Raw genomic sequence first — 26,699 nt, 5'->3', positions numbered from 1 at the left:
CTTTTAACTTCTTTGTGTCTCTCATGGAAAAGTTTGGTTTAATGTGTGCTAGTAAAAAGGTATTGATATTGAAACCAGGAATGCATTCAAGTATTAAATTCATCTTCTTAAAAAAAATATCCATCTACTAGATATATTTTTTTTCTCCATTTTATAGAATGACGAAAACATTTTCTACGTTCTCTCACGTCTTAAACCAGAAGCCTCACCACCGCCTCAATTTGAAGACAAGCGGGCAATTTCACTCTTTCATGATTTTGGTAGCTATCTTCCAGATGATCTCTTTCAACGTGCTGCAACCAAATTCATTGAGAAATTCCAAATGGAAGATGTTGAACCTCTTGTATCGTATGAGCATGTAGAATTGAATATTGATGCTGAACATCTAGTCATTCTATATGTCGCTACCATCAAACATTGCCGTATGTTACAGGTAAATTTTTGAAATGCATACTTGATATATAGTAGCAAAAGCTAGAAATAAAAGACCCAGTGCTATGTCATACATTTTTAAATTTTAATCCCTATAATTTAGTATTCTACAGCAAAAATAACCAATAACTTTCATTAAAACAATTTTAATCACATATCTTCTACATTAAAAACACAAATGAAAGGTTTGCCTTGGCTATGTTCACCCCATAAACATTTAAAATATATCTGTACAATATAATATATCAAGATCATGTCTGTTGTATGGATTGCTATAATCTGTTAAATGTATTCACCTCAGACAAATGAAATAACAAGCATCAATCCATTATAAAAAATACAAGACAGTGTGTCAAACTACGATTTACAAGGTTCATTTTTTATATTTCAGACAACAATAGTCAGAACAAAGAGCATCAATGCCGATAGTTCTCTAGAAGATGACATTAAGCCACTACCTGAAGTCTGTAAGAAGGTAGGCTAGTAGATATGAAAGTGATAATACAGGAACAAATTCAGTTGTTGATTGGCAAGGGAGCCATAAACCACAGCCATAAAATCAACAAATTCAAGGCACTCCTTGACTATAGTCCTGGTGGGAGAGTCTTCTTGGAGATCCAGCGTAATAAACACATAAACACATAAATAAACCATGTTGATCTTTCGGAAGAGTGAGTTACCCACCCCAGTGTACAAGTCCATCTCAGACACTGTCATTGCATTGCAACACAAAAGGCCTCTTAGGGTACATACTCACAGTAAAGGAAAATGATGAGTTTTTCATATCAATTTTAATCCTTTAGAGGAGTTGGATAGCCGAGTGGTTAGGACACTCGACTGTCGTACAGATAGACCCGGGTTCAATGCCCGACAACTCCCAGTCCACTCAGCTGTAAAATGAGTACCTGGCCACCCTACCACATAATGCCGAGGCTTAGTACAATGAGCTCCTAACAGCTCATTCCCCTACGTTCAGAGAACACGGGACTCACCTTTACCTTTTAAATAAGCGACATGTGCAAAAATCACCATTTTTCAGTTTTTTTAGTTTTCTCCGCTAATAATCGTCGGATTTAAATGGTTCAAACGGTAAAATAAGTAGAAATGGAAGCTTCATATTATTTCATAAATTACTTAAATATGTGTTAAATCCAGTTTTACAGTGTAGCCACCCGTACTTTGTGGTCCATGCACTTAAACCCATTGTAGTTTGAAAACTACTGTTAGGATTTCACTGGTTCAAGCGGAATTAGATTTCTAAATGAATATTCATGAAAATTATATAAAACTTATTTCTATTGGTTGAAAAATGACGTCGGAAAAATTTTTTTTGTTTTTTGTATAAATGATTATGAACATGATTTTAGAAGCCTGTAGAAAGGATAGGAAAATTATATTCCGTGTCCGTCGTCCGTCTTGCAACCAGATTGTAAATTAGCTATACAACTATCACATATAAATATACATTTAAAATTACATATCATATAAGTCCAAATATTGAAGAAACTATAATGTGACTACCCTATCAATAATGGAAGCGTCCAAACAACTGAAAGTCTGCAGTGAAATTTCTGGAGCGTGAAAGCTGCGCGCACTGAAGTTTGCACTGAATTAAATTTTACTGAACTTAATATGATAAAATTGAAATGTCTAAATAAATCTATGACAGTGATAGGTATTTTTGTTTAGAATTTTAAAAATATCAAAAATACATTTATAGGTCATCAGTACCAAAATAATTAGCATATAAAATTGTGTTATTTTATTATGGACTTCCTAATATTCTTTAGGTTCTTCATTTCCTTAAAGAAGAGTTGAAAGTATTCAGTCAGAAGGATGCTCGAGGTCTTGAAGAAAGGATGTACATCCCTTGTGCATTTAGTACAAACATTGAAAATGCTCATATGCATCTTATTCGCAAGTTTGACAAAGATGAGTTACCTTGTGGAAGCAATAAAATGGAAGTTAAACTTTACCGTAAATTGTTTGGTGAAGATGTATTACCAAAAGGTAAATGGAATTCTTGTTTATTTATCAATTGTTTTTACTTGCAGTAATCAATTACTTTGTTGATACATTAAACTTCATTTATTTTGATAGCTACATTATAATCTCAAAATGAGGATAAGAATATTTTAATAGGATTTTCTAAATTAAAATCTCATTGTTGGGTCATCCTGGCATCTGCATGTTCTGGATCCTTTAACAGATCACCTACTTTAATTTCTATAACCATAGAAGTATGCTATCAAAAATTTGTTATTAATTTGAAGACAATCTACAATTATATACTATGTTTTCCTTAACTACATAGTTTTTTTTAATAATTTAAGCTCACAAACTGCATTTTATGTCAAGTTAAATACCATGGGCCTAATGTAATAATTGTTTTCGTCTTTAAACGGTAAAAATGTGAAATATAAGTCGATTCTAATCATTTAATCGTTTTAAATAGCTCCTCGATCCCGTCACAGGCCAATTGTCACAATACCATCATTCGGACTGATAATAAAAGCAACGTTTCACAGCCTAACAAGTTTAGTACAGTTGACTAGATTTATTAATGTTATTAGTATTATGTTAACACTTTGACTGCCAGAGATTTTTCCCGTTAGAAACTGCCACTGCCAGCATTTTTAGTCAATTTCAATGTTTTAATACTAAGCTGATTGAAACTATGTATGTTTAGTATATATGGTACCAAGAACATTTTTCAAATTACAATATGTAAATCGTAACAGTACAATAAAAGTAACCCAATTATGAGTTTTTCATAGTTTCGCGCACAACAAAAAAATTAAATGTTACTCAAGTCTTGTCTACACTATCAAATTTTAAAAAGTATGATGCGCCCATATAGTAGTATATGGTCAAATATGGTAGTGATATGACATCATCAAGTCTCTATATGGGCATCAAATCACATCACATCTTTTTGTCACATCACATTTTTTTGTCACATAAAGTTTGACAGTGTGGCTTTACACAGCATATACCTATATAAACAAGTTGTCACTATCTATACTAAACATTTTTACATTTTATAAATCTAAAAATCGTACTGAGTGATACGAGGGCCATTAGCGTGCACTGCACTGCACCAGAAGCCGGAAGTGTGCTGTATATCCGAGTGCCCTTTCCATCCAATTTCGGAGGCATCGGTCGTAATTCGTATGTCTGACGTGAACCTCAGGAATGAACGGCCGGCAGTGTTTTTGTGTGTCGCAACGAATGGGGACATTGGCAACACTTTGTCTGAAGTGGGGCGATATAACGCCAGAAGATGAAGTTGCAACGGTCTTATTCTAAACCGGCAGAACGGAAGTAGGTCGACGAAGCTGCTGAGGAAGCCCAGAGTCCTGCTCGATCCAGTTGAATACCGTTGGGGCTAAACTCGCGAGCAGGCCGGTCAGAGCTGCCTGCGCCGAGGCTACTCGCACTTCGGTCAGGCGAGTCATGCATATGTTCAGGTCGATCCGGGCTCCAAGGTATTACAGGTACTGAGTCGGCACATAGATTAAAGAATAGAAGGATATGCATCGACAGTGACATCAAACGATTTTCCAACACGCTTGCCTATACTAAAGCACTGCTACCAATCAAACAAACACGCTCATTGAACTCTGTGTCTCTAACCGCGGCCCTCTATAGAACGCTGAGATCAAAACGTAGCCATGTAGAAATCGTATGCGCAGTCTGATTGTTCTATTGACATGTCTGCGTCGATGATTAATTGACAACAACAATATATTGCTGAACAACGAAAAGTTCACTTTCTTACGACCGGTAATTTTAAGTAGTTGGTAATATTAATAAAATATGCAATTTTTATATTTGAATTATCATATTGGCCTTCCACCTCCTGCCATTAAAAAGTGCGTTAATCTATAGAATATTAAATTATGCATTTGACCATGTATGTTGTTAGCGTGGCCGGTGTTCACACATAAAACAATCGTGTTTTTAATATATGGCTAAGCAGTGGTTTCTTCATAAATCTCTTTAATTATCGATGTGATTATATTTAAATTGTAGTGCCTGGTGATTGACTAGTGGTTATGTCACCCACATCACATCCAATCACTGGGCCTAATTGAGTGAAAACTGCGATCCCTGATCCGGGATTGGCTGTCTATGTATAGTAGCGATACGTCACCACTAACTCTACTACTCTCTAGCGCTCGTTTCGTTTTGAAAAGTGGACGCAAGGCAAACTTAACCATGAACAAACGAAGCATAAAAGTAGGCCTACCTTGTCTTTTATTACTGTATTATTATTCCCACACGAAGTAGACAACGATGAGTATATAGATCATGATTACACGTTGTAGCTACTACACTTACGATTAGCCTACCAATAGGCCTACCTAGGCCTATATCAATGTCCCGCAAATCATAGGGTTTACTAGTAAACCTAGAAGGCCTGGGCCTAGTATCCTTGCTGATTTTGTAATTTTACATGTAGGCTGAGAAAACAACTAGTTGTTGTCTCAGATTTAGGGCTATACTACAGGTCATAAAATGCTACTTTAAGGTCATAAAAACATTAGCGTAGATCAATCGCGGCAGATTTCGAACATGGCAAAATAATTTTTTTTTAAACCCAAAGGGTACTACAATTTACAAACAATTTGTATTTAATCTTGTAATTACATTTATTAAATACTCTTATAATATTTCTGGGAGACCTTTTAATTCGGATTCAGAAAAGTTATATAAAATTCGTCGCCATAGCAGCTAGCGCTAAATATATAAAATATTAATCACGCTACCAAAATAAGAGCGCGCGAAAGCATAGCCAACAAGGTTAAAGGTTGTTGAGCATGTGCAGTAAACAATACATTAGGCACGTTTCGTTGTTAACGACGGCTAATTAAACTGTGTTTATTTTGTAACATTGTGGGCGGTCCACGCTCTGTTGGCTAGAGTCATGAAAGCTTTGATCTCAAACTGATGCATATCCTTCTATTCCTTATTCCATGGTCGGCAGCAGGCACGACTTGTCCCGATTTATTAAGAAACCTACTGTTGCGTCAAGGACGAAATTTAAGTAGCTGGACTGGGCTACAACCCACCAATCGTCGAGGTACATGTGTACTCGGATGCCGTGTCGATGCAGAAATGCTGCCAGCGCCCGAATTTCACCCTGTCGATCAGCCTCGTAGATGTGTACGTGGAAGTACGCATCCTTGAGATCTATTGAGGCTGCCCAGTCTCCTCTTCGTAGGCCAAGCAGAATTGTGGAGAGCACCTCCATTCTGGAACATTGTAGATTCGTGTCAGTGCTTGGACCGTGACTATTGTGCCCTTCTGTATATAAGGTTTGAAATGTTGTCTCGGGATCCGTGTTGTGTCATTTCGTCCCAGGCACCGGGGTGGTGGTAAACTTGATACGGTAGCTCGTTTCGTTTTGAAAAGTGGACGCAATAAGGCAAACGACATAACAAAAGAAATACCCTGGCAGTATCAGATTCACACATTGAAAGGTGCGGCCAAAAAATGTCTATCATGCATTTCTATATTCGATTTTTAATTTCATGCATATCAAAAATGAATCCATCCTATAGGCATACCTACGTCATGTTTTTTTCGGTGTTATTTCTGCTGCATGTTTTTAATTTATCTATCAGTATTATTTAACCAAATTTTATATCTGAAATTCATGCCTTTCTCTTATATTTAATACTCATAGTATAACAATATGCAATTAAATCTATTATTATTATTATTTTTATAGCTAACCAACAGTCTCAGGAAGAAGGTATGTGTAATATAAATATGAAAACAACAAAATTGTATACATATTGTTGTATATATTATGTTACATACAATTGTACAGTATATATATGTTAGCATTTAAGTAAAATGTAAAATTTATATTAATCAGATGAATTTCATTGTTTTTCTGATAAGTGAAATTTTAGGCAATGTTTTGCATAAATATGTATTGTAACACAAGCTATGTTTACATGTGACCAATAACATAAATAAATAATAAACAAATAAATAAATATGTGCACATTTGGTTGATACATTTGTTTATTTACCTTTTAGCCCTGTCATCAAAGTCTCACAATGAAGGTAAACTGTTTTAAATTTAACATTTCTAGGGTATAAAATCCAAAAATGGTGAATTTGAGTAGTTTAACAATTTTTTAAATTATAAATATATCTTTATTTTATATAAAATAAATTTGTCTATTTTCAAGTTATGCATATTTGATACAAATCATTATGTAGGTTATGTGGATGATCAAACTATTAAAGAAGTGTCAGAGAAAATCCTTGGCTGGAAACAATTTGGTGTTCGTTTGGGGCTTGGTTGGTGTGAAGTGAAAAATAGGTTTGGTAGTGAAATGACAACAAATAAATCTGCAGAAGAAATGATGATGTATTGGAGGACCAACAACAGAAACCTGATTCAACTTGAAGAATTTTGTAGAGCCTTAGTGCAACATGGACGAGATGATCTTGCTAATAGTAATAGAAAACATTTGCAGTTAAGGGAAATGGAGGACAAAAGAGATGAGGAAAAAAAACAAGCAGGTACAATACAAATTATTATTCCCACCATAAACTAATTCCACATCTCTTCTTATTCTTCTTCTTAACCTATTTCTTTCCACTGCAGGACGAAATCATATTTGGCTTTCTCAACACCTTTCTTACTTTACACAAACTGTTCATACATGAATTTTAACCCTTTTAAATCCCTTTCTCTTTCTGTTATGTTTATACTATACACCAACCGATGTTAAATTAGGTTGTTGTATAGAACAGACCCTAATACTAATTTTACAGGGTTATCATAGTGGTAGTTTGATGGCACGTCAGAAAACTTGTTAAAACAACTAAAAAAGATGGTTGGACAAACAAGGACAGACAGTGACAATGACTGTAACAGTTTAATTGGATTCTAATGAACATTTATATATAATAATAATATCCTGGATTTATATAGCGCCTAATGTTGTGAAACCTCTAAGCGCTGAACATTATTACTTCAGTCATTTTTTTGGATCAAACACGTATGGAAACATACTACCATAATGCAGCTAGTAATCAGCGCAAAGTTGTCTCTTGATCTAACCGGGTACCCATTTATACACCTGGAGAGAGGCAAACGTAAGTAAATTATCTTGCCTACGGATACAAGCAACATCTTAGTTAAGTCGAAGATACTCTCCAGATGGAATGCCATCCTGAGATGAGTAGTAGTAATTTTGTTTATTTCATTATTTATTTATTTCATTTATATGTAATTTACTTTCTATGGACCAGAGTTTCCGAAATAAAAGATTGAATGAATGAATGAATGAATGAATGAATGAATATTATGAAGGGGAAATGACATTTTATAGCACCCACCCACAATCATTTGTGTACCTATTATGGGATATTATCAGCACCATGCTTATGAAGTTTTTGAGCTGTATCATTATTAAAAGGGTTCAAGTCCTGTCATATGTCAGGATTTTTTCTCATGACAATTTGTAACTCCACTCCCAAAGACTTGTAATAATAAGTCTTTGTCAATGTCTATGTAGAGCATCTTGTGTATATGTTTGTCTTGTGAATGGGATTTCCACCTTTGAGAAGGATAGTGAGTGAATGAATTCACTTGTGGTTATCCTTGGCAATTTGCCTAAAAAATGAAAATAGCCTCATTATTACTTGCCCAATTCTATATTCACTATCTAGATTCCTTTGATGATCAAGACATGTTATTTATCTGCGATAAGTTAGACTCAAGATGGACAAGGCTAACAGTGCGACTTGGAATTCAATGGTTTGATCTTAACAATATCAGAGATAATAACAAGGACATTAAAGATAGCATGATGGATGCACTGGTTGGCTGGAGAGATAGAAATAGTGAAAACCAGATAACTAAAATGGTCGATGCATTAAGACAACAAAAACTTGTCAAACTCAGCAATGACCTGTGTACAAGACATGTCTATCAACATAAAGAAGGAAAAGTCATTGTATTTACAGAACAATTAAAAGAAGGTTGGTTACTGCTGCATCTGTTTGTTTAGCCTAGGGGTAACGTTGTCAGCTTTTTATAGTATCAACCTTAATGTTTATGTTTTCAAACAAAATTCTAGTTTTAACTAGTTCGATTGACTGCCTTTTTTTACTTTTTAGGCTATCGCTCTCTGTAGAGCGATAGCCTATTGTTATTGTCACAAATTTCATTTTTTCTGCTCAATTTTTGTGTCACGCAGATCTCAAAAACGGCGGTAGCAGTTATGTTGTAACTTGGCCAGCAGATGCACGTATATATGTAGTTGTGCAACAAACTTTGGTTTAATGAAAATATGGTCGCGTAGCGTAACTACGCACGATTTTCTAAAATTCTTAGATTGACTATAACTTGAAAACCAATAGCTATTTTTAAATACCACTTAACACACGTATGCTTCATGTCAAGGGTCATCTTCCTGTATCATCAGCAAAATTTTGAACATTGGTCAAATCGCGCGTACGCGCGCTTTGAAAGTTAAAAATGCTCAAAATCAATTTCTAATCAACTTTCTACACGTTTCAGGACATTTTAAGCATTTCACATTTTTCAAAAAAATTTGCGTTGCGCGCGCGCTATTGCGCACTTCGCTCGTACGCAGCCTAGAAAGCCCGTTTTTGCGCTTGATTATTGTTTTTCATAGTTTTATGATATATTTCTTTAAAGATGTATTGTCCCCCTGAAAACATTTTTTTTTTAAATATTTTTGTTGAATAGGCCATTTTAATTGCACATAAAAGTTATTCACTTTGAACTGAAATTGGATCGAAAAAAAAAATGTTTTACTCGAGAAAATCGTAATTTAAAGCAAAAATTAACCAACCGGAAGCTATTTGTCTGGAAGACAAACGTGTTCCGGTTTAATTTAACCCTTGACCTGAGTTAGCTCATAAATATTCATATTGTATGGATACATCTTGTGGATGATGGTTCTCTCAACAAACAGCCAACAACGCGACGATAGCAATGCATAGAGAGAGTCGAGTAGTGACGCGAGACGATCTTGAAGAAAACACGAAAACTATAGCTAGCAGAATACTAAGTAGAACTGCAGTTGGTAACTTTGATGTTGAATCTTATTCATTTAGGTGAGTTTTTGTTTCGCTAGCAGGAGAGGCCTAGCTAGGCCTAGGCCCTAGGCCCGAGTTTTCTGCTACTGTATACTAGTCTACTACATACTAGTAGGCCTAGTACTAACTAGCACAACCACATGGCAGGCAGTCTCGAGTAGCCTTACTGCTGCCTCCTGTTTCTATAAGTAGAGGTAGTAGGCCTAGGCTAGGCAGTACACTACTAGCTAGGGCTAGACCACCACCAGGAGGGATGTATTTTTTTTTTATAATTTTGTTTGGCATCCTGATAAATTGGTTTAATTTGTTAGGATTTCAACTATCTATTCTGCAGAGAAAATTACCAAATAAATCTAAATATTGTTTTGAATGTTTACTGTACAGTATTTTAAAAATATTTTCTGCATCAAATGCAATAGGTTCAAATCAACATTTGCACAATTAACCATTTTATGCAGATATTTGACACAATTTTCTTCTTTTTTTTCAGGTATTAACATTGATTGAACAATAAGAGCAAGTGAAGTAGTGAGAAACACAAAATGTATCGGCAACATTCACAATTTATTGAAACATTTCTTACTATTAAAATGACACTTTGTAATGGATATGAGCGATCTTAGAAGACTATAGCTGCCGTAATTACTGCCACAATCAACACATTGATATTAGTAGACAAATTGACACAAAAAACAATACAGGAATTCAATAAGATATACTGTAACTGTATATAGGCCTAGGCCTATATATATTTTTTATTAACTCCTTTTGCAATGTAATATTTACAGTAACATTATGAAGTGTAAGTAAAATTGAAGAATTTATTCTGTGTACTGTTGTAGTAGTATTTTTTATTTATTGAATGTTATGTTTACAAAATAATATACTGTACAAATATTATTGCTTTATAAAAAAAATTATACTGTACAACATTTTACAAGCTGAACAGGAACATATTGGCCGAATGCAGCATCACAAATATTTTTCTTGCAATATCCAATCATATACAGAGTCTATCATCAGTTGTCTTTATGAAGTACAAATGTGACCTCTGTTCCAGTCTTCATCAGCTCAACGTCTTTAAATAAAAATGTTTAAATAATGATGTATAAATAAGTTAAATATTTCACAAAATCTAAAGTTTTTAATTTCGGCAAAGTACGAAAACCTGGAATTTGGTATTTATAAATAGGTCTAGATCATGCACATTTAGTGCAAAATGTGGGCTAGTGAAATTGCTTGCTTTGACAAATAAGTACACTAACTTTCTATGGTAAAACACATTACAACTAAGACTTAATAAAGAGAAAACAAATATTTGACTTACTACAGTACAGAGTTACATGGTAAAGAACAGTAGTTTGTGTGGTAAAATGGCTAAGCTGGCTTTTCCCCTCTGTCTACTTGTACAGTGCTGCTGGAGGAAGGTTCTCAACTTCAGGCTTGTAAGTTGTATTGTAACCATTTTCCCTGAAAAAATGTTTGTTTTATTTTTATCATAAAAACTAGTTAAACAAGATTCAACTGTAAATTATGTATATGGTACAGCAGGCTGGCTGTATTTTCGGATTGATGGCCTAGCCTAGGCCAGTCTATGAAGAGTACAATGTATAGGGCCTAGCTGGGCATTTTCTGCAGAGACCCGATTGTCCCAGCAGCCTGCCTCCTCTACTACTACTACTACTAGCCTAGGCCTATGCATGTATTATTCTAGGCCTAGCCCTGAAAAAATCCCAGGCTAAGTTAATTAATTAATTACCTTCCTGTTATTACAAACGTCTGTCTAGTTTGCGTTATATATATAATTATTATATTTAAAATAACCGTCTAGGCCTACTTACCGACAAATTAACAGCTTAGCTTTACATACGATCAGGGGAAACCCCCAGTCGAGTCGCGTCGATCTGTGGGTGTTGTGTACACAACGTGCATCATCCATGTTTGTTAGATCAGATCCCAGCTGTGTCGATGCTCATTAACATATCATGCATATTTATGAGTTAGCTCTATCGGCCTACATTTTGAGCTGACAAGTTGGGAAAATTGATTAACTTATTTTGCTTTTTTCTTAGCGAAATTAATAATTTTTTTCGGATTTTTTTTCGGCGAAAGTGAACAACTTTATTATAGCTACAATATGGTCTATTCAAAATTTGATTTAATTGATCTTCATTTTTCATGTTTTGGGGGACAATACAACTTTAATATTTGATGAATTATGAATGCAAAATAATGACACACGTGCACGTCAAACTTTAAAAATCGTGCGCTTGAAAATTGGTAATTTTATGCAAATTTGTGTAAAAATATGCCTATTTTGAATCGATTATAGCTCTCCGGGATGTCTGGTGACCCCCAATTTTTTTAACCTAATATGTAAGCAGATATATTGTAGATATGAATTCATGCAAAATGTTTACCTCTGGGCTGTTGTGACGTCATCGTATGGCCACACAAATGTAAAATATAGGGATTTTGTCTCTTTCGACACAGTTCGTCACATTCAATAGAGCGCATACCGCGTAAACGTTATCAATTTTCTTCCAATTTTCAATATTTTATTACTAAAATAATTCCTTTTTAGACTTATGAACTTTTTTTTTTAATTTGAAAAGGTCATCATTTTCAAAAAATTGAATAAACGTGAGTGGTGTAAAATAAAAAATAACCGTCAACTAAACCGTTTACAATGCTAATACCGTCAACTGTTGACACTTATTAAACGATTTTGATGTATTCCAGCTGTTCTTTACAATCGTTGTAGTGCAGCCTATTGTAGACTAAGCATAATAAATAACATGTGCGTGTTACGATGCGTTGGGCGATAGTCTAACTCGTCAACGTGACGAGTTCAAATCTAGTTAAAATTTTAAATTGTAGACTGTAATATTATGACATAAATATTTAATTCCACAGGAAGGATAACAGACTTAGGATGCTTAATGATTTCTGAAAAAATGGACGAGCGCTGGAAAGATTTTTGTTGCAGGCTTTCTATTGACAATGCAGAATTACACCAGATTGAAGCAAAGTTTCCAAAAGAAATTGTAGAATCAACAATTGAAGCACTGGTACAATGGCGAGAAAACCAGGAAAGCAGTTTAGACCAGTGGGAGAAAATAAGAGAAATCTTGAAAGAAATGGAAAAAATGCATATTGTTGATGAACTAGAAGGTAAAAAAACCCCTTAAACAAGTCTTACTTTTTTCTCAGTGATGCCAATTTCAGGGTTATTTTAGGGAGCAGATACTAAGTATTTGCGAAGCGAATTTAGGTAAAAATGACACCCCTAGATGGTCGGAAATGGTACTCTTGCACATAAATTTAATGATAAATGGCACTTCTAGTTGGCCCGGAAATAACACTTCCATGTATCGCACAGAAATCAGCAAAACTATCTGGTAAACACAGGTGACATAACATTTTTTGCATATATTAGATGCGCATGTTCTGTGTGGGAACCGCCGATTGTTTGATCGTTCTTCACACAGAGTGGCGCATTTTTGTTTTGACTTGCGTTCAATGCATACTATATATAGCCTATACATGCACTGTCAAACAAATGGTAATAATTAAAACATGAAATTCAACGCAATGTTGAATACAGTATTCAGTCGATAATATACGAAGATGTGGGGAACCCTCTGTACAACCCCCTTCCTTTAAAAATTAAGAATAACATTTTTTCATTTTATAAAAATAACAGAACTTTAGCATAGGTACGAATCTCCAAAAGCGGCACACACAATAATATTAAGCCGTGCAACTCGCTATACTAATTATTGATCATTTAAATAGCCCTATATAAAATTGATTAGTCCTGTATTGTCATTCATTGATTATTTTACGAAGAATACCTATTTTTTCTCCCTTTTAAATACAAATACGTGTTCTCATTTAAGTTATTAAATTATCTGGATGTAGAAAGCGTTATTAAGCCACAATGGTATTTACCAACATTCAAAGATGTTCCAATTACGAACTTTTCAGATCATTGTAGAAAACTGTTACAATTTCCTTCTCCGGGATAATGGTATAGTCTGTTCAACGTACCTAAAACCTAAAATCGTCATTACTCCTTTTCGTAACACTGTTTATGTGTGTAATGAATTGAAAAAATTGAAGAATTCCTGGAATTCCTGAATGGAACTACTTAAAAAAAACAAAGATAACTAAGTGTCGTACTCAGTTATCACACTAGTGAAATATGTGAATTGTACAGGCTTTGCTATCAGTGATTCGTTGAAAATCGATATTTGAGAGTGTTTCCTAAAATAGAAATTAAGAGATACGTAATTTTCAAGCCGTTATTCTAGGCTAGAAAAAGACTAACTCGAATAGAAACCGATACGTTCTTAGAATTCCTCAGTTGAACTACTAAGAAAACAAAGAAAGTGTCGTACTCAGGGTTTTCCCCAATTTCCAAAAGGATTCTTCCAAAAAAAGAAAGACAATTAATTCAGCAAGGAGACAAGGCCAGCATAGGCCTATAGCTAGCGTACAATGTTCATATATTACCGCTGTTTACCAGCTAGGCCTACAAAACCATGCCTAAATAGACTAGGCCCAAGTGAGGGCACTTGACGCTAGCTACAGTTATCAGACGATTGGGACCACAGACGATTGGGCCCAGACGATCAGGCCCACTTCAAGACGATTGGGCCCAAATCGTGAAACGATCGGCCCCATCAAGGGTGAAAGACGATCGGGCCCATCAAGGGTGAAAGACGATCGGGACCAGAGACGATCGGGCCCAGACGATCGGCCCCATCAAGGGTGAAAGACGATCGGGCCCATCAAGGGTGAAAGACGATCGGGACCAGAGACGATCGGGCCCAATGAATAAAACGATCAGACCCAAAACATTCTCAAAAATTAGAAAAAAATAATTATTTGATTTAAAAGTCAGAAAAATATGAAAATATGTACATTACCGAATTAGGTTTCACACATGTCCTATTAATTTTGTCGCGAGAGAGAAGTCAAGTTATATCACACTGTATAGAGCAAAAATTAAATACGGGAATAGGCCTAGCCTAGGCCTACATACAACACAATAATATTATCACAATCAATCACATTTATCATAAATATTTGGTAAGAAATTCTTAAAACCAGTAGTGTTAATTAGGGGAAAATTATGATAAAATCAGAAAAATCTAATTAACCTTTTTAATTAAAATCTAATTTACGCAAGAAAAGCACGTTGACACTAAGCACTAGGAATGAAATGTGGCACATTATTTTATATAACACAAAAGACTATCGGGCCCAACGCTAAGACGATCGGGACCAACTTGTAAGACGATCGGGCCCAACGTGGTTCTGAAAATACTGGACGATCGGGACCAACTAGTAAGACGATCGGGCCCAACACATAAGACGTTCGGGACCGCAAAATGTGGGCACGATTGTCTTGGGCCCAATCGTCCGTGGTCCCGATCGTCTGTTCCCCCTAGCTACTTAGCTTAAGTGCATTGTTTTTTCTCTTTTCATCATAATTAACCAAATAACATACATTTAAGACAGGAAATGATCTAGTTTAATATTTTTGAAGTAATACATTAATACGCAATATTCTAACAAAACGTCCAAAATTAAAGGAAAAATGTCTTTAATATTTTATAACATTTCTTCTAATACTGATCAATAATTATAGTGCACAAACATCTTTGGGATCATGTACATCAGAAAAATAAATATAGTATTCCTATTACTCTAGTAGCTAGATCAACTTTCGTATGCACTTTGAGGTCCAGAGAATTTGACTTCAGAAATTAGTTTAGGGTGGTCAAACAATCATTTTTGGCTTGGTTACACATTTTGAAAATGTGGCGAAAGGTCAAAAGGTCAGGGTGAAAGGTCATAAGACCAAACACCAATATGTCCTTAAATCTCAACAACTACTGGTCACAGCGAAGTAATTTTGGTCTCAAATTGATCAGAAGGTATACATTTATATTCAGTCTAATGGGACATTTTAGTCAAAAATGACCGGAAATGCCATTTCTGACCTTTGGCCCACACCTCAGGGCATGTATGTATCTCCGTAACTACTGATCGTAGACACTTAAATTTGGTCTTAAATTGTTTGAAATAAATATTTATTATTTGTAGCACATTTTTAAAAATGTTACAAAAGGTCAAAGGGTCAAGGTCAGAGGTTATATGAACAAATAAAAATAGATACTTGTATCTCGGCAACCACTCGTCGCAGCAAGTCAATTTTAGTCTCAAAATGTTCAGAAGGCATGCTTTCATATTCAATCTAATGGGACATTTCAGTCAAAAATTATCAGAAATGCCATTTCTGACCTTTGACCCACATATCATGGCATCTTCATATCTCTGTAAGTACTGGTCGTAGAAACTTAAATTTGGTATCAAATTGTTCGAAATATACATATTTACATTCATTTTAATAGAAAATGTGGTTAAAAAATGAACAGAAATACTATTACTAATGTTTCAAACAAAAAACATATCTCTACATAACTTATCCTTAGACAGTAATGTTATGCAATAACTGATACTTAAATTGTTTCAATTTCAAGTACTAGTTATTGCTGACCCCAAGAACATTGATAGAAACGTCAAGCTCAACAGTTCTTTTCAGAATGCTAGAAGTAACTTGCCATGTGTATCCGATTAAACTCCCCGGGCATTTATTGTTCAAAGGGGTTTTTAGGGGCAGGGGAGGCATCTTTATTTGTGGTATAATATGGTAATATGTATAATCAAATAAATACCACCTAGATGTAAAAAAAAAATACAGCACAATTAATATCAAAAAGTGAAAAAAATGCTTGGTAAATTGTAGATTATGGTAGTTAATGTAATGTGTTGTGATACAATTATTGTGTAAATGCATGTGGCGGGCGTATTCCACATGGTGTTCTATTAGAGGGAATGGTGGCGTTTATTTGAGAGAGGCTTTTATTCAAAGCGGGTGCAGTGTTAATTCGAATAAATACTCTAATTTTAATAATTATAATTCGTTTCTCAACTGATAAAAGGTACTTTACATGATTCGTTGTTTTCTTTATGCTTTTTAACGAAATGTTTCTGTCTTTTAGAATAAAAGTGACACTGTCATAGATAACATTAAATGGATCTTCTCTTCCAGGTGCCAGTATAATGATATAAAACAATGACACATCATTATCCTGACACAATTGCACTCATAATGGATCTTCATTCTATCATCTGTTTGTTTGTGACTACAATTTGACAACAATCTTTTGCATATTTTTAAATGCCAATACATAGCTTCATTACTATTGTACAATATGTCCAGCTTTCCTGAAAACACCCTTGTGTACTGTAGTACAGTGTTGTAGTATGATTTTATCATGATAACTTCTGATGCTTTTATTATCAATGAATTCAGTACCTAAAACATGTCAAAGTTTCTAGTGGTATTGATAATAAATCTCCAGAAACATATATTGTTTTATTATCTACACTGGGAACAGACGTGTATAATATACACCGACAAAACTTATACATATTATAAGTTTTGTCGGTAACATTCAAAAATATTATGCAACAGTGTTACGGAATAATGACAATGAATTGGTCTATTATAGTTGTCTGTGATACCTTTTATTACATGATTGTACTTGCAACAGGATAGAATGAGGTTTAATCCAGTTATTATTCTTATTATATTAATTTTTTTTTTTTTTTATCTGGGGTGTATTTATTTGATTATACATGTTACCATTATTACACCCAAACAAAATAAACGCCTTCCCTGAATAACTAAATACCCGGACCTTTTATTCGGGTAACTATAGTAAGTTACTTCTAGCATTCTTAACTGTTGAGCTCGAGTATTTATTCGAATTAACACCCGCTTTGAATAAAAGCCTCCATTCCCTCCAATAGAACATCATGTGGAATAAACGCTCCGCCACATGCATTTACAAAATAATTGTATCACAACACATTTCATTAATTACCATAATCTACAATTTACCAAGCATTTTGACATAATGTTATCATTTTTTTATATTAATTGTGCTGTATTTTTTTACATCTAGGTGGTATTTATTTGATTATACATGTTACCATATTATACCCCAAATAAAGATGCCTCTCCTCCCCCTAAAAACCCTTTTGAACAATAAATGCCCGGGGCGTTTAATCGGATACACATGGCAAGTTACTTCTAGCATTCTGAAAAGAACTGTTGAGCTTGACGTTTATATCAAAATGTTCTCGTGGACAGCAATAACTAGTAGGCCTACTTGAAATTGAAACAATTTAAAGTATCATATTGTGAAAAGTTGTGTAGAGATATGTTTTTTGTTTGAAACATTAGTAATAGTATTTTCTGTTCATCTTTTAACCACATTTTCTATTACAATGAATGTAAATATGTATATTTCAAACAATTTGATACCAAATTTAAGTTTCTACGACCAGTACTTACAGAGATATGAAGATGCCCTGGTATGTGGGTCAAAGGTCAGAAATGGCATTTCTGATCATTTTTTACTAAAATGCCCCATTAGACGGAATATGAATGCATGCATTCTGAACATTTTGAGACCAAAATTGACTTGCTGCGACCAGTGGTTGCCGAGATACAAGTACCTTTATTTATTTGTTTATATAACCCTTGACCCTGACCCTTTGACGTTTTGTAACATTTTTCAAAATGTTTTTCATATAACAAAATATATATTTCGAACAATTTAAAACCAAATTCAAGTGTCTACGACCAGTAGTTACGGAGATAAATATATGCCCTGGGTTGTGGGTCAAAGGTCAGAAATGGCATTTCCGGTCATTTTAAACTAAAATGTCCCATTAGACTGAATATAAATGTATACCTTCTGATCAATTTGAGACCAAAATTACTTCGCTGTGACCAGTGGTTGTTCAGATTTAAGGACATATTGGTGTTTGGTCTTATGACCTTTCACCCTGACCTTTTGACCTTTCACCACATTTTCAAAATGTGTAACCAAGCCAAAAATGATTGTTTGACCACCCTAAACCAATTTCTGAAGTCAAATTCTCTGGACCTCAAAGTGCATACGAAAGTTGATCTGGCTACTAGAGTATATGGATTAGAAAGAAGAAAAAAAAAGTTTTACAGTATATCACACTTGAGATAGGTCTATAGGAAAAAACAAAACTGTTTAAACCACTTTTTTTACAGGTAAACGATCAAAAAGAAAAGCTGAACCATCAAGTCCTCCAAAAAGTATGTCTTTTTTTTCTTTTCTTTAGTGCCATGATGATTCTATTTGAACAAATTTTCGGTCATTGTTATTTTTTATTTTAAAGCATGAATACCCAAATGAGTATTACTGTATAGTAGTCAAATTTAACTTATTAAACTGCTATATAACTAAAGTTTAATCAGGTGCAGTTTGACTTATGTTCTGACGTGGTACTTTAGCGAATGATTTCAATGTCATTTTGCAACTTGTATTGTAGTTTGGTTGTATAAAGTTACCAAAAAGTAACACAAAATAACAAGTTAAATCTTAATATTTTATGTTGTTGATTAATTCAAAATGTCTCTTGGAAGTTTAAATAAAATGTTATATAGTAATAGTATTCATCAACATGGATATTGTAATTACTGTCCTAAAATTCTTTCTTTTTAGGTAAACGATCAAGAAGTGAAGCTGGACCATAAAGCAATGCAGAAAGTATGTTTTATTTCAATAGAGTTGGGGGTTCTATTATTGCAGAATTGTAATTCCTAGTTCACATTAATATTTATTAATTGTGAGTTACAGTTCTTATTTGATTGTATTGAGGAATTTTCTATTTACAGTATGGTATATATACATCTAACTCATGGGTGAAAATACGAGGGGCAGATTATAATAAAGGTCGTAAGCCTAGACTTAAGCCCAAGATGAAACCACTGGCTTAATAAAAATTCAAATTCAAATTATCTTTCACTAATCCTTTCGGAAATTCATTGCTCGTTTTACAGATATATAAAAATATGTAACAATACAAAAGGTAAAAAATTACAAAACAGGAAGAGAACGCCATAAAACATGATTAAAAATTTAACAATAAACTTATTGCAAATCAGACTATCAACGCTGTGGTCTTACATTCTACGCCTCCTCCAGGCAGGCTTACGCTATAAACCGCACGATGCGAGCGCACAAGTGAAAGTACCTAGGCCAGCAATAAAAATCATGGCGAAATTAAATTATTGAAATAAAAAATTGAATTACTGAATTAAAAAATTGAATTATTGTTATGGTATTTTAATAAAAACTTTTTTCTATTTCTTATATTTTTCAAATTTATATAAATTTATATATATAAAACCAAAAACATAGCAATTTGTATTTACTTTCTTGTAGAATTATCAACATGGATTGTTAACAGTACCTGAATGGTGTAACGAACATGCCCAAGGAAATCTAAACAAAATGGCAATCAGCGAGCTCAAGTTCAAGAGTAGGAGACAAGATGAATGAATTCAAGAATTCAGAATTTAAGAAACTTGATGAAAAGAAAATGATTAATGAAGTTAATGCATTGACGAGTTTAGATAATTTATTTCCATTCCCTCAATGACCCAAGTTAGACTACACAAATCAACTGTGGTGTTGGTAGTCTATGAGTGCAACTTACCTGCAGTGGCGTAATGGCTGTGAGTGCTCACTGGGTAAACCCAGGGTCCCTGGAGCTTATATGGGCCCATAGGAAAAATGGGCATTAAAATATGCCAAAAAGGCTTAAAACGTCCAAGGCCTCCAGCTTTGGAACTTGGCCGAGGACCACTTAGGTTTCCTAAACCAGGGGCCTCAGCCCTCTGCATTATGCCACTGCTTACCTGGATAGCCCCTCTCTCCCCGAAGAGTGGAAAATATTACAAGAATTTTAACATAAATAACCATAGCAACCCCTATTAGGGTATAGTTCATTCAGCATTGCACTCTAATGAGACACACCTACCTCAGATTGTCATTTCTTTTAACACTGTTGTGTGTGTACGTCAACAAGAAACGAACTGAAGAATTCCTGAGTGGAAAAAAAATAAGATAATGAAGCGAAGTGTCAAACTCTGTATCACGCTAGTAAAAATATGTGATAAGTACAGGCTTTGCTATCAGTGATTCGTTGAAAATCAATATTTTATGGTGTTCCCTAAAATAAAAATTAAGAGATATGTTTCAAGCCGTTATTCTAGGCTAGAAGAAGACTAACTAGAATAGAAACCGATACGTTCCTAGAATTCATGAATGGAACTACTAAAAAAACAAAGATAACAAAGCTAAGTGTCGTACTCTGTTATCACGCTAGTGAAATACGTGAATTAGTACAGGCTTTGCTATCAGTGATTCGTTGAAAATCGATATTTGAGGGTGTTCCCTAAAATAGAAATTAAGAGATACGTTTCAAGCCGTTATTCTGGGCTAGAAAAAGACTGACTAGAATAGAAACCGATACTTTCCTAGAATTCCCCATCGGAACTACTAAGAAACAAAGATAACAAAGCTAAGTGGCGTACTCTGTTATCACGCTAGTGAAATATGCGAATTAGTACAGGCTTTGCTATCAAGGATTCGTTGAAAATCGATATTTTAGGGTGTTCCCTATAATAGAAATTAAGAGATACGTTTCAAACCGTTATTCTAGGCTAGAAAAAGACTAGAATAGAAAGCAATGTTCCTGGAATTCCTCAGTTGGACTACTAAGAAAACAAAGATAACAAAGCTAAGTGTCGTACTCTGTTATCACGCTAGTGAAATACTTGAATTAGTACAGGCTTTGCTATCAAGGATTCGTTGAAAATCGATATTTTAGGGTGTTCTCTAAAATAGAAATTAAGAGATACGTTTCAAGCCGTTATTCTAGGCTAGAAAAAGACTGACTAGAATAGAAACCGATACGTTGAGATAAATAAGGATAACAAAGTTATAACAAAGTTATATTTTTGTAAAAAAAAGTGAAAAAATGAATACATTTTGCTTATGTTTTATCACGGTTTTGTATGACATATCATTATATAACTAAAAAATACAGTAAATTGTATGCAACAATGGAAGCTAAGAAATTAATTGATAGTTGAGTTATAAAAAATTAATTATTAAATATTAATTAAATACAGTTGAACCTCTAGTAAACGGCCACGGCCACTTATTTTTACTAAAAATTAGATTTTTTGTATGGTAAATTACCTCCACAAAGCGGTCACCCAAAAAATTTGTATTGAATTTTGACAACCAAAATACAATTTTTATACTTATTGTGCTTTATTTCGAAGCGGTTTTAAAAACATTTCTGTGAAGAACATTCCTGTGGTTTTTAGATGAGATGAGAAAACTACACAGATTATATATATAAATTTATATTTATAAATTTATAAATAAATTTTTCTCATTCTCACAGATTTCCTCATCTATATCGTTTAAAATTAATTAATTCAATTTCAGTATATCACCGGGCGGTTTAGAATTACTGTTCTTTGCCTAATGTGTTTATATATATACGTGAACAAAAATACTGATTAGATGAGGGCGTATCAATTTGATCTCTGGTGCGCGTGCGTACAACTGAGGACTAGTGCTGTTCCGCCATACCACGCCGAGAATGTTATAGAGTCGCTATCCAATCGAGTTTGAACAATACCATGAAAGCCCCAGTGGTTTAATGGTTAGGACAACTGCATATCAAGCAGGCGGTCCGAGTTCGAGTCTCAGTTGGGGCAACTTTTTCTCATTCTCACAGATTTCCTCATCTATATCGTTTCAAATTAATTAATTAAATTTCAGTATATCACCGGGCGGTTTAGAATTATTGTTCTTTGTCTAATGTGTAAATTTATATATAGATATATCAATTGTATAATTTATTTACAAGATATAATATTCAAATATTGAGACCACTTGCTATCATATGAAAAGTTACACAAAATCACCTCTGATAACTTATGACAACATTGACAATGATTAGTTGAAATAATGTATATTTACAGTTTTTTTTTGTCATTAATTCTTCTTTTATATCTAATATATTTCATCATAATATTTATGACAATTAGTTATCAAGCATAGAAGGATGTAAAATACAAATAAACAAACATTGAAAGGGAACACAACTAGAAGATACAACACAAAGTTACTGTATATTACAAATCATTGGTGGCGCTGTTGAAAATAACTTTATAAAAGACTTGATGGCAGTATAGGTATATAATATAGCATTTGTTGCAAATATTTTAATAATCATTTTTCGCCTGATACTAAAGACAAACTGTTACATGTACACTCTTAAACCATTGCACATACTATGATAATGATGCACACAGACACACATACAGACAACTTGCATATCTAGACACATTGACCTAATTAACAGCAAAAAAAAAGGCAGAACTTTCACACCCTGGTCTAAATCAGTCTAAAAAGTGTGTAAAATTGTAGGAATAGCTAGATGCATGAATATGAAGATGAATTTTCATTACAATAATCATTTTTAATTTTGTAAGGCTGACCTCAATTCCTCCCACTATACTTTACCCCTCTGTATTACTAAAGTGTTTTTTTTAACTCTTAGTGGGATCAAGAACCCCATCTCGCCCTCTATCAAAACCCCACCCCCCACCCCCAAAATCTTTCTGTTAGCTTTTTTATTCTTTTCTTTTTTTCATCCTTTAAAAAATAGGTAGAGGAAGCTGGACATTTCCTTAATCAGCTATTGGTGGTTTATTATGCTCAATTATTTCCTACCTTTATTTTCTCTCTGTAGAATAATGTCGTATACATCTCTTATGAAGAAACATAATATTACAAACAATAAAGTAAACATAAAAACCCCTAAAATTGATTTAAACAATGATTTGAACAATGATTTGAACAATTATTTGAACAATAAACATTATATCATTAAAAATAGTTAATAATTAAGTGATTAAATTAAGAAATTAAATTAGGCCTATTGTATATAATAAAAAACTCCTTGAATTGTAGGATACCATATCAATCTCTAATGTCACTATTGCATCTCACATACAAATGGGATATTCTACTTTCAATTCTACAGTACCAAAACTCAATTGTTTTTTTTTTATCAATGATAATTAGAGAATAAATTTAATGAAAATAAAAGGTTTCTATTCAAAATAATTATACAAATATAACTTTATTAAAAAACAGATCTCTCTGATATAAAACTGAGTTTTGCCTCCACACAATATTTTTAGGATAGTTCTACAATACAGTTCGGTGGCGTTTCATACAAGTTAGTTGTTTTCATAGTTGAGTTGAAAGGAAGAAAGGAAAATTCATTATAACCATAATGGATTTCAAGCATCGTACGATTTTACACACTTTTGTTAACTGGTTGAAAGAACACAATATCACCAACTATGAATGTCTCCTGTACCACAATACCAATTCTAAATAGTATACTGTAATCAAACAGGTATTACACAAATATATGGTACAACAAAAGGAAAAAAGCTGAGTACAATTCAGCATGGAAGAAATATATATTTCCTCCATGGTACAAGAAAGCGTGTGCAAGGAATTTTGATTGGGGCTATTTCTAATACTAATAATTAGGAAAACCAGTCATTGACGTACATTTTAAAGTCCCAAACAAAAGCACCTGTTTTACACAAATAAGCTGTATAGAGTTTTAAAAAAACCGAAGAACATTATACAAAAAACACCTCAACACCAAAAAATGCAAAAATTGAAAAAATGGCCATTGTTTGAAGAAAAAAAATGGCCATTGTTTGAAAAAAAATCTCAAATTGATTAGTCAAACCTAGTACCACTTAACAAAATCAGTATATTTTTATTGCACATTTGAGATGTGAGGAAGAATGAATACAAAAATAAAAAACACGATTAGTGCTATTTTGAAAACAACAATTCTGAATACTGCAGCCTAAACTTGTACTAAAAAAAATAATGTTCTATTTCAAACTGTATAGCCTATAATTAAAATTATCATTCAACTTTCAATAATTCAGCTAGTTTGGGAAAACTTTGTATTATATGGAATGGTAGAAAAAATGAATTCACTTTGTTAAACAGGAGCGGCCTGATTAATAAAGCATATTGATCATACCAAGGTTTAACTATCAAGAACTAACAATAAATGAACTGATACCAAACTTTTGGGGCTTGTTTTTTATTACTCCTCAAAAAAAACATACTTGATTTTTAGTACACAGTTAACAGTGTGCTTGTAAATAAATTCTTTTTAATTCTTTGGTGTTTCATGCTTGTTCTTTGTTCATAAAACATTGCTAGAATCATTCTATTATTAACAATACAATTGATATCAATAGATAGAATGCATCATTCATATGCATTGGTTGTACCCCGATACCGTAACTGTTAATCTCTTAATTTAGAATGATAGCATAAAGCATACTGTTCATACTACCAAGTTTTTATGATCAAGAACTAAATCATAAATAAACAATATAGCAAACTTTTGAGTAACATTACTTTTACTCCTTATAAAAAACATATACTTTTTAGATTTTTAGCACACAGTTAAACCATGGACCTATAATGTATACATCCATGGTTTAACAGTGTGCTTCTTGTAATCAATTCTGTTTAATTCTTTGGCGTTTCATACTTGTTTTTTGTTCATATAACCAGGTCCATGATATCGCTTGGATGGTTCTATTATTAACAATACAATATCAAATGCTTGTAACCATTGACTACGTTATTTGTACAGTTATAAAGTTTGCATTGGAAAGAACCTCATTCATGGATACCATAACTTGTTCTTTCTAATTTAGACATAATAGGCTGAGATAATATAGCATAAACTGAGGAAACATTTAAAAAACAAAACAGCTTCTTTTGATGAAATTGGAATTTATTAGTTCAGCAGTAAATTTCTTATAAATTAATACTTCTCTGGCAGTTCATATTTGCAGGGTCCAATAGAAATTGTATATAAACAGCATTGTATTGTTATTATAACTAAGTTCATGGCTGAGTGATTTTAGGCATCAAAAAATTGAATAAAATCAATATGCATAGTCTGCAGCCACACCTTATATCACCTTACAGTATATGACTGACTGACCCTTCCATTAGGAGGAAACAGGTACTAATTTCTCTGTAATACCACAAAGAAATTAAGGTTAGTTACTAAAATGTTAAAATGATTTTTTAGTAGTTATTTTATGATACACTGTTTTTGATGATGTGATGTAACTAGTTGCACTATTTGATATAGGCCTACAAAAGGAAGTCTATTTTCGTTTTTATTCAAATCAATCTTTGATCATAAGAATAGCATTATCTACAACAATATATTTAAATACTTAATTGAATAAGCTATTAGTGGTTTTTATTACAAACCATGGCACACAGTGTTTAAAGATGATGAGGGGAGTAGGTAAATTCAAGTTTGGTTTATATTTTAATCATACATTATGATTATTATTATTATTATACACGTAATTATATGCAATTATTATTTTGAAAATATTTGTAATTTATGCATTCACCAACAGAGGTTGTATTTTTGTTGACATTTGTTCACATGGCAAAAAAATGATAATTTTCGGCAATGTTTAGGCCCTTTTTAAAAAAGTATTTTCATAGTTTTTTATTTTATTTGCATCGTTATTTCTCTCTGAAATGAAACAAAAAACAAACATTAAACAATCAACGCATTTATTATTTTGGTTTTAAAATCATATAATGCACTACAAAGTCAATCAATTGACTGAATCTTTGGTACCCAATGAATAACATATAGGAAATGCACATGGACATTATAATTTGTATGCAATATTTAATATCCTGAACCATTGACCTATTAAAGATGTATTATGAAAAATAACTCTTAACAAATTTTTTATTGAATATGCCATTTTAATGTAACATAAAAGTTATTCACTTTGACCAAAAACTGGATCGAAAAAAAATATATTTACCTGAAAAAACTGTAATTTAAAGCCAAAATATGTTAAAATTGGCTGCAGTTTTTGGTTGAATTTAACCATTTATTTTTGTCATTTTATAAGTGAAAACATTATTTTTTTCCGTTTTTTTTCCTACGGAAGTGAATTTTATTAAAACTACAAAATAACATCATTCAAAGTCTGATTTAATTAATCTTCATTTTTCATGTTTTTGGGGGACAATACGTACATCTTTACCAGCGAGGACAATAGACAGATTTTCAAG

General features: G+C 33.2%; 1 protein-coding gene and 1 long non-coding RNA gene across 2 annotated transcripts; one reads left to right on the top strand and one right to left on the bottom strand.

Moving 5' to 3' along the window:
- The first annotated feature begins 383 nt into the window (after positions 1-383).
- Positions 384-21,468, top strand: LOC140053147 (uncharacterized). Its single transcript, XM_072098476.1, has 11 exons — positions 384-433; positions 824-907; positions 2,223-2,442; positions 6,170-6,193; positions 6,487-6,513; positions 6,673-6,978; positions 8,134-8,445; positions 12,448-12,705; positions 18,704-18,748; positions 19,158-19,202; positions 19,881-21,468. The coding sequence occupies exons 1-10, from the start codon at positions 425-427 to the stop codon at positions 19,187-19,189; spliced, it is 1,317 nt and encodes a 438-aa protein (XP_071954577.1). The 5' UTR covers positions 384-424; the 3' UTR covers positions 19,190-19,202; positions 19,881-21,468.
- Positions 10,343-11,501, bottom strand: LOC140045545 (uncharacterized). Its single transcript, XR_011844590.1, has 3 exons — positions 11,373-11,501; positions 10,859-11,001; positions 10,343-10,609 (listed from the first exon to the last, which is right to left on the bottom strand). It is a non-coding gene; the product is annotated as an uncharacterized lncRNA (long non-coding RNA).
- Positions 21,469-26,699: the final 5,231 nt, after the last annotated feature.

The sequence above is a fragment of the Antedon mediterranea genome, chromosome 1 (assembly GCF_964355755.1).
Source record: "Antedon mediterranea chromosome 1, ecAntMedi1.1, whole genome shotgun sequence".
In the NCBI taxonomy this organism is placed as follows: Eukaryota; Metazoa; Echinodermata; class Crinoidea; order Comatulida; family Antedonidae; genus Antedon; species Antedon mediterranea.
Note: the sequence above shows the minus strand (reverse complement) of the source record. Positions and strands in the feature narration are given on the sequence as shown.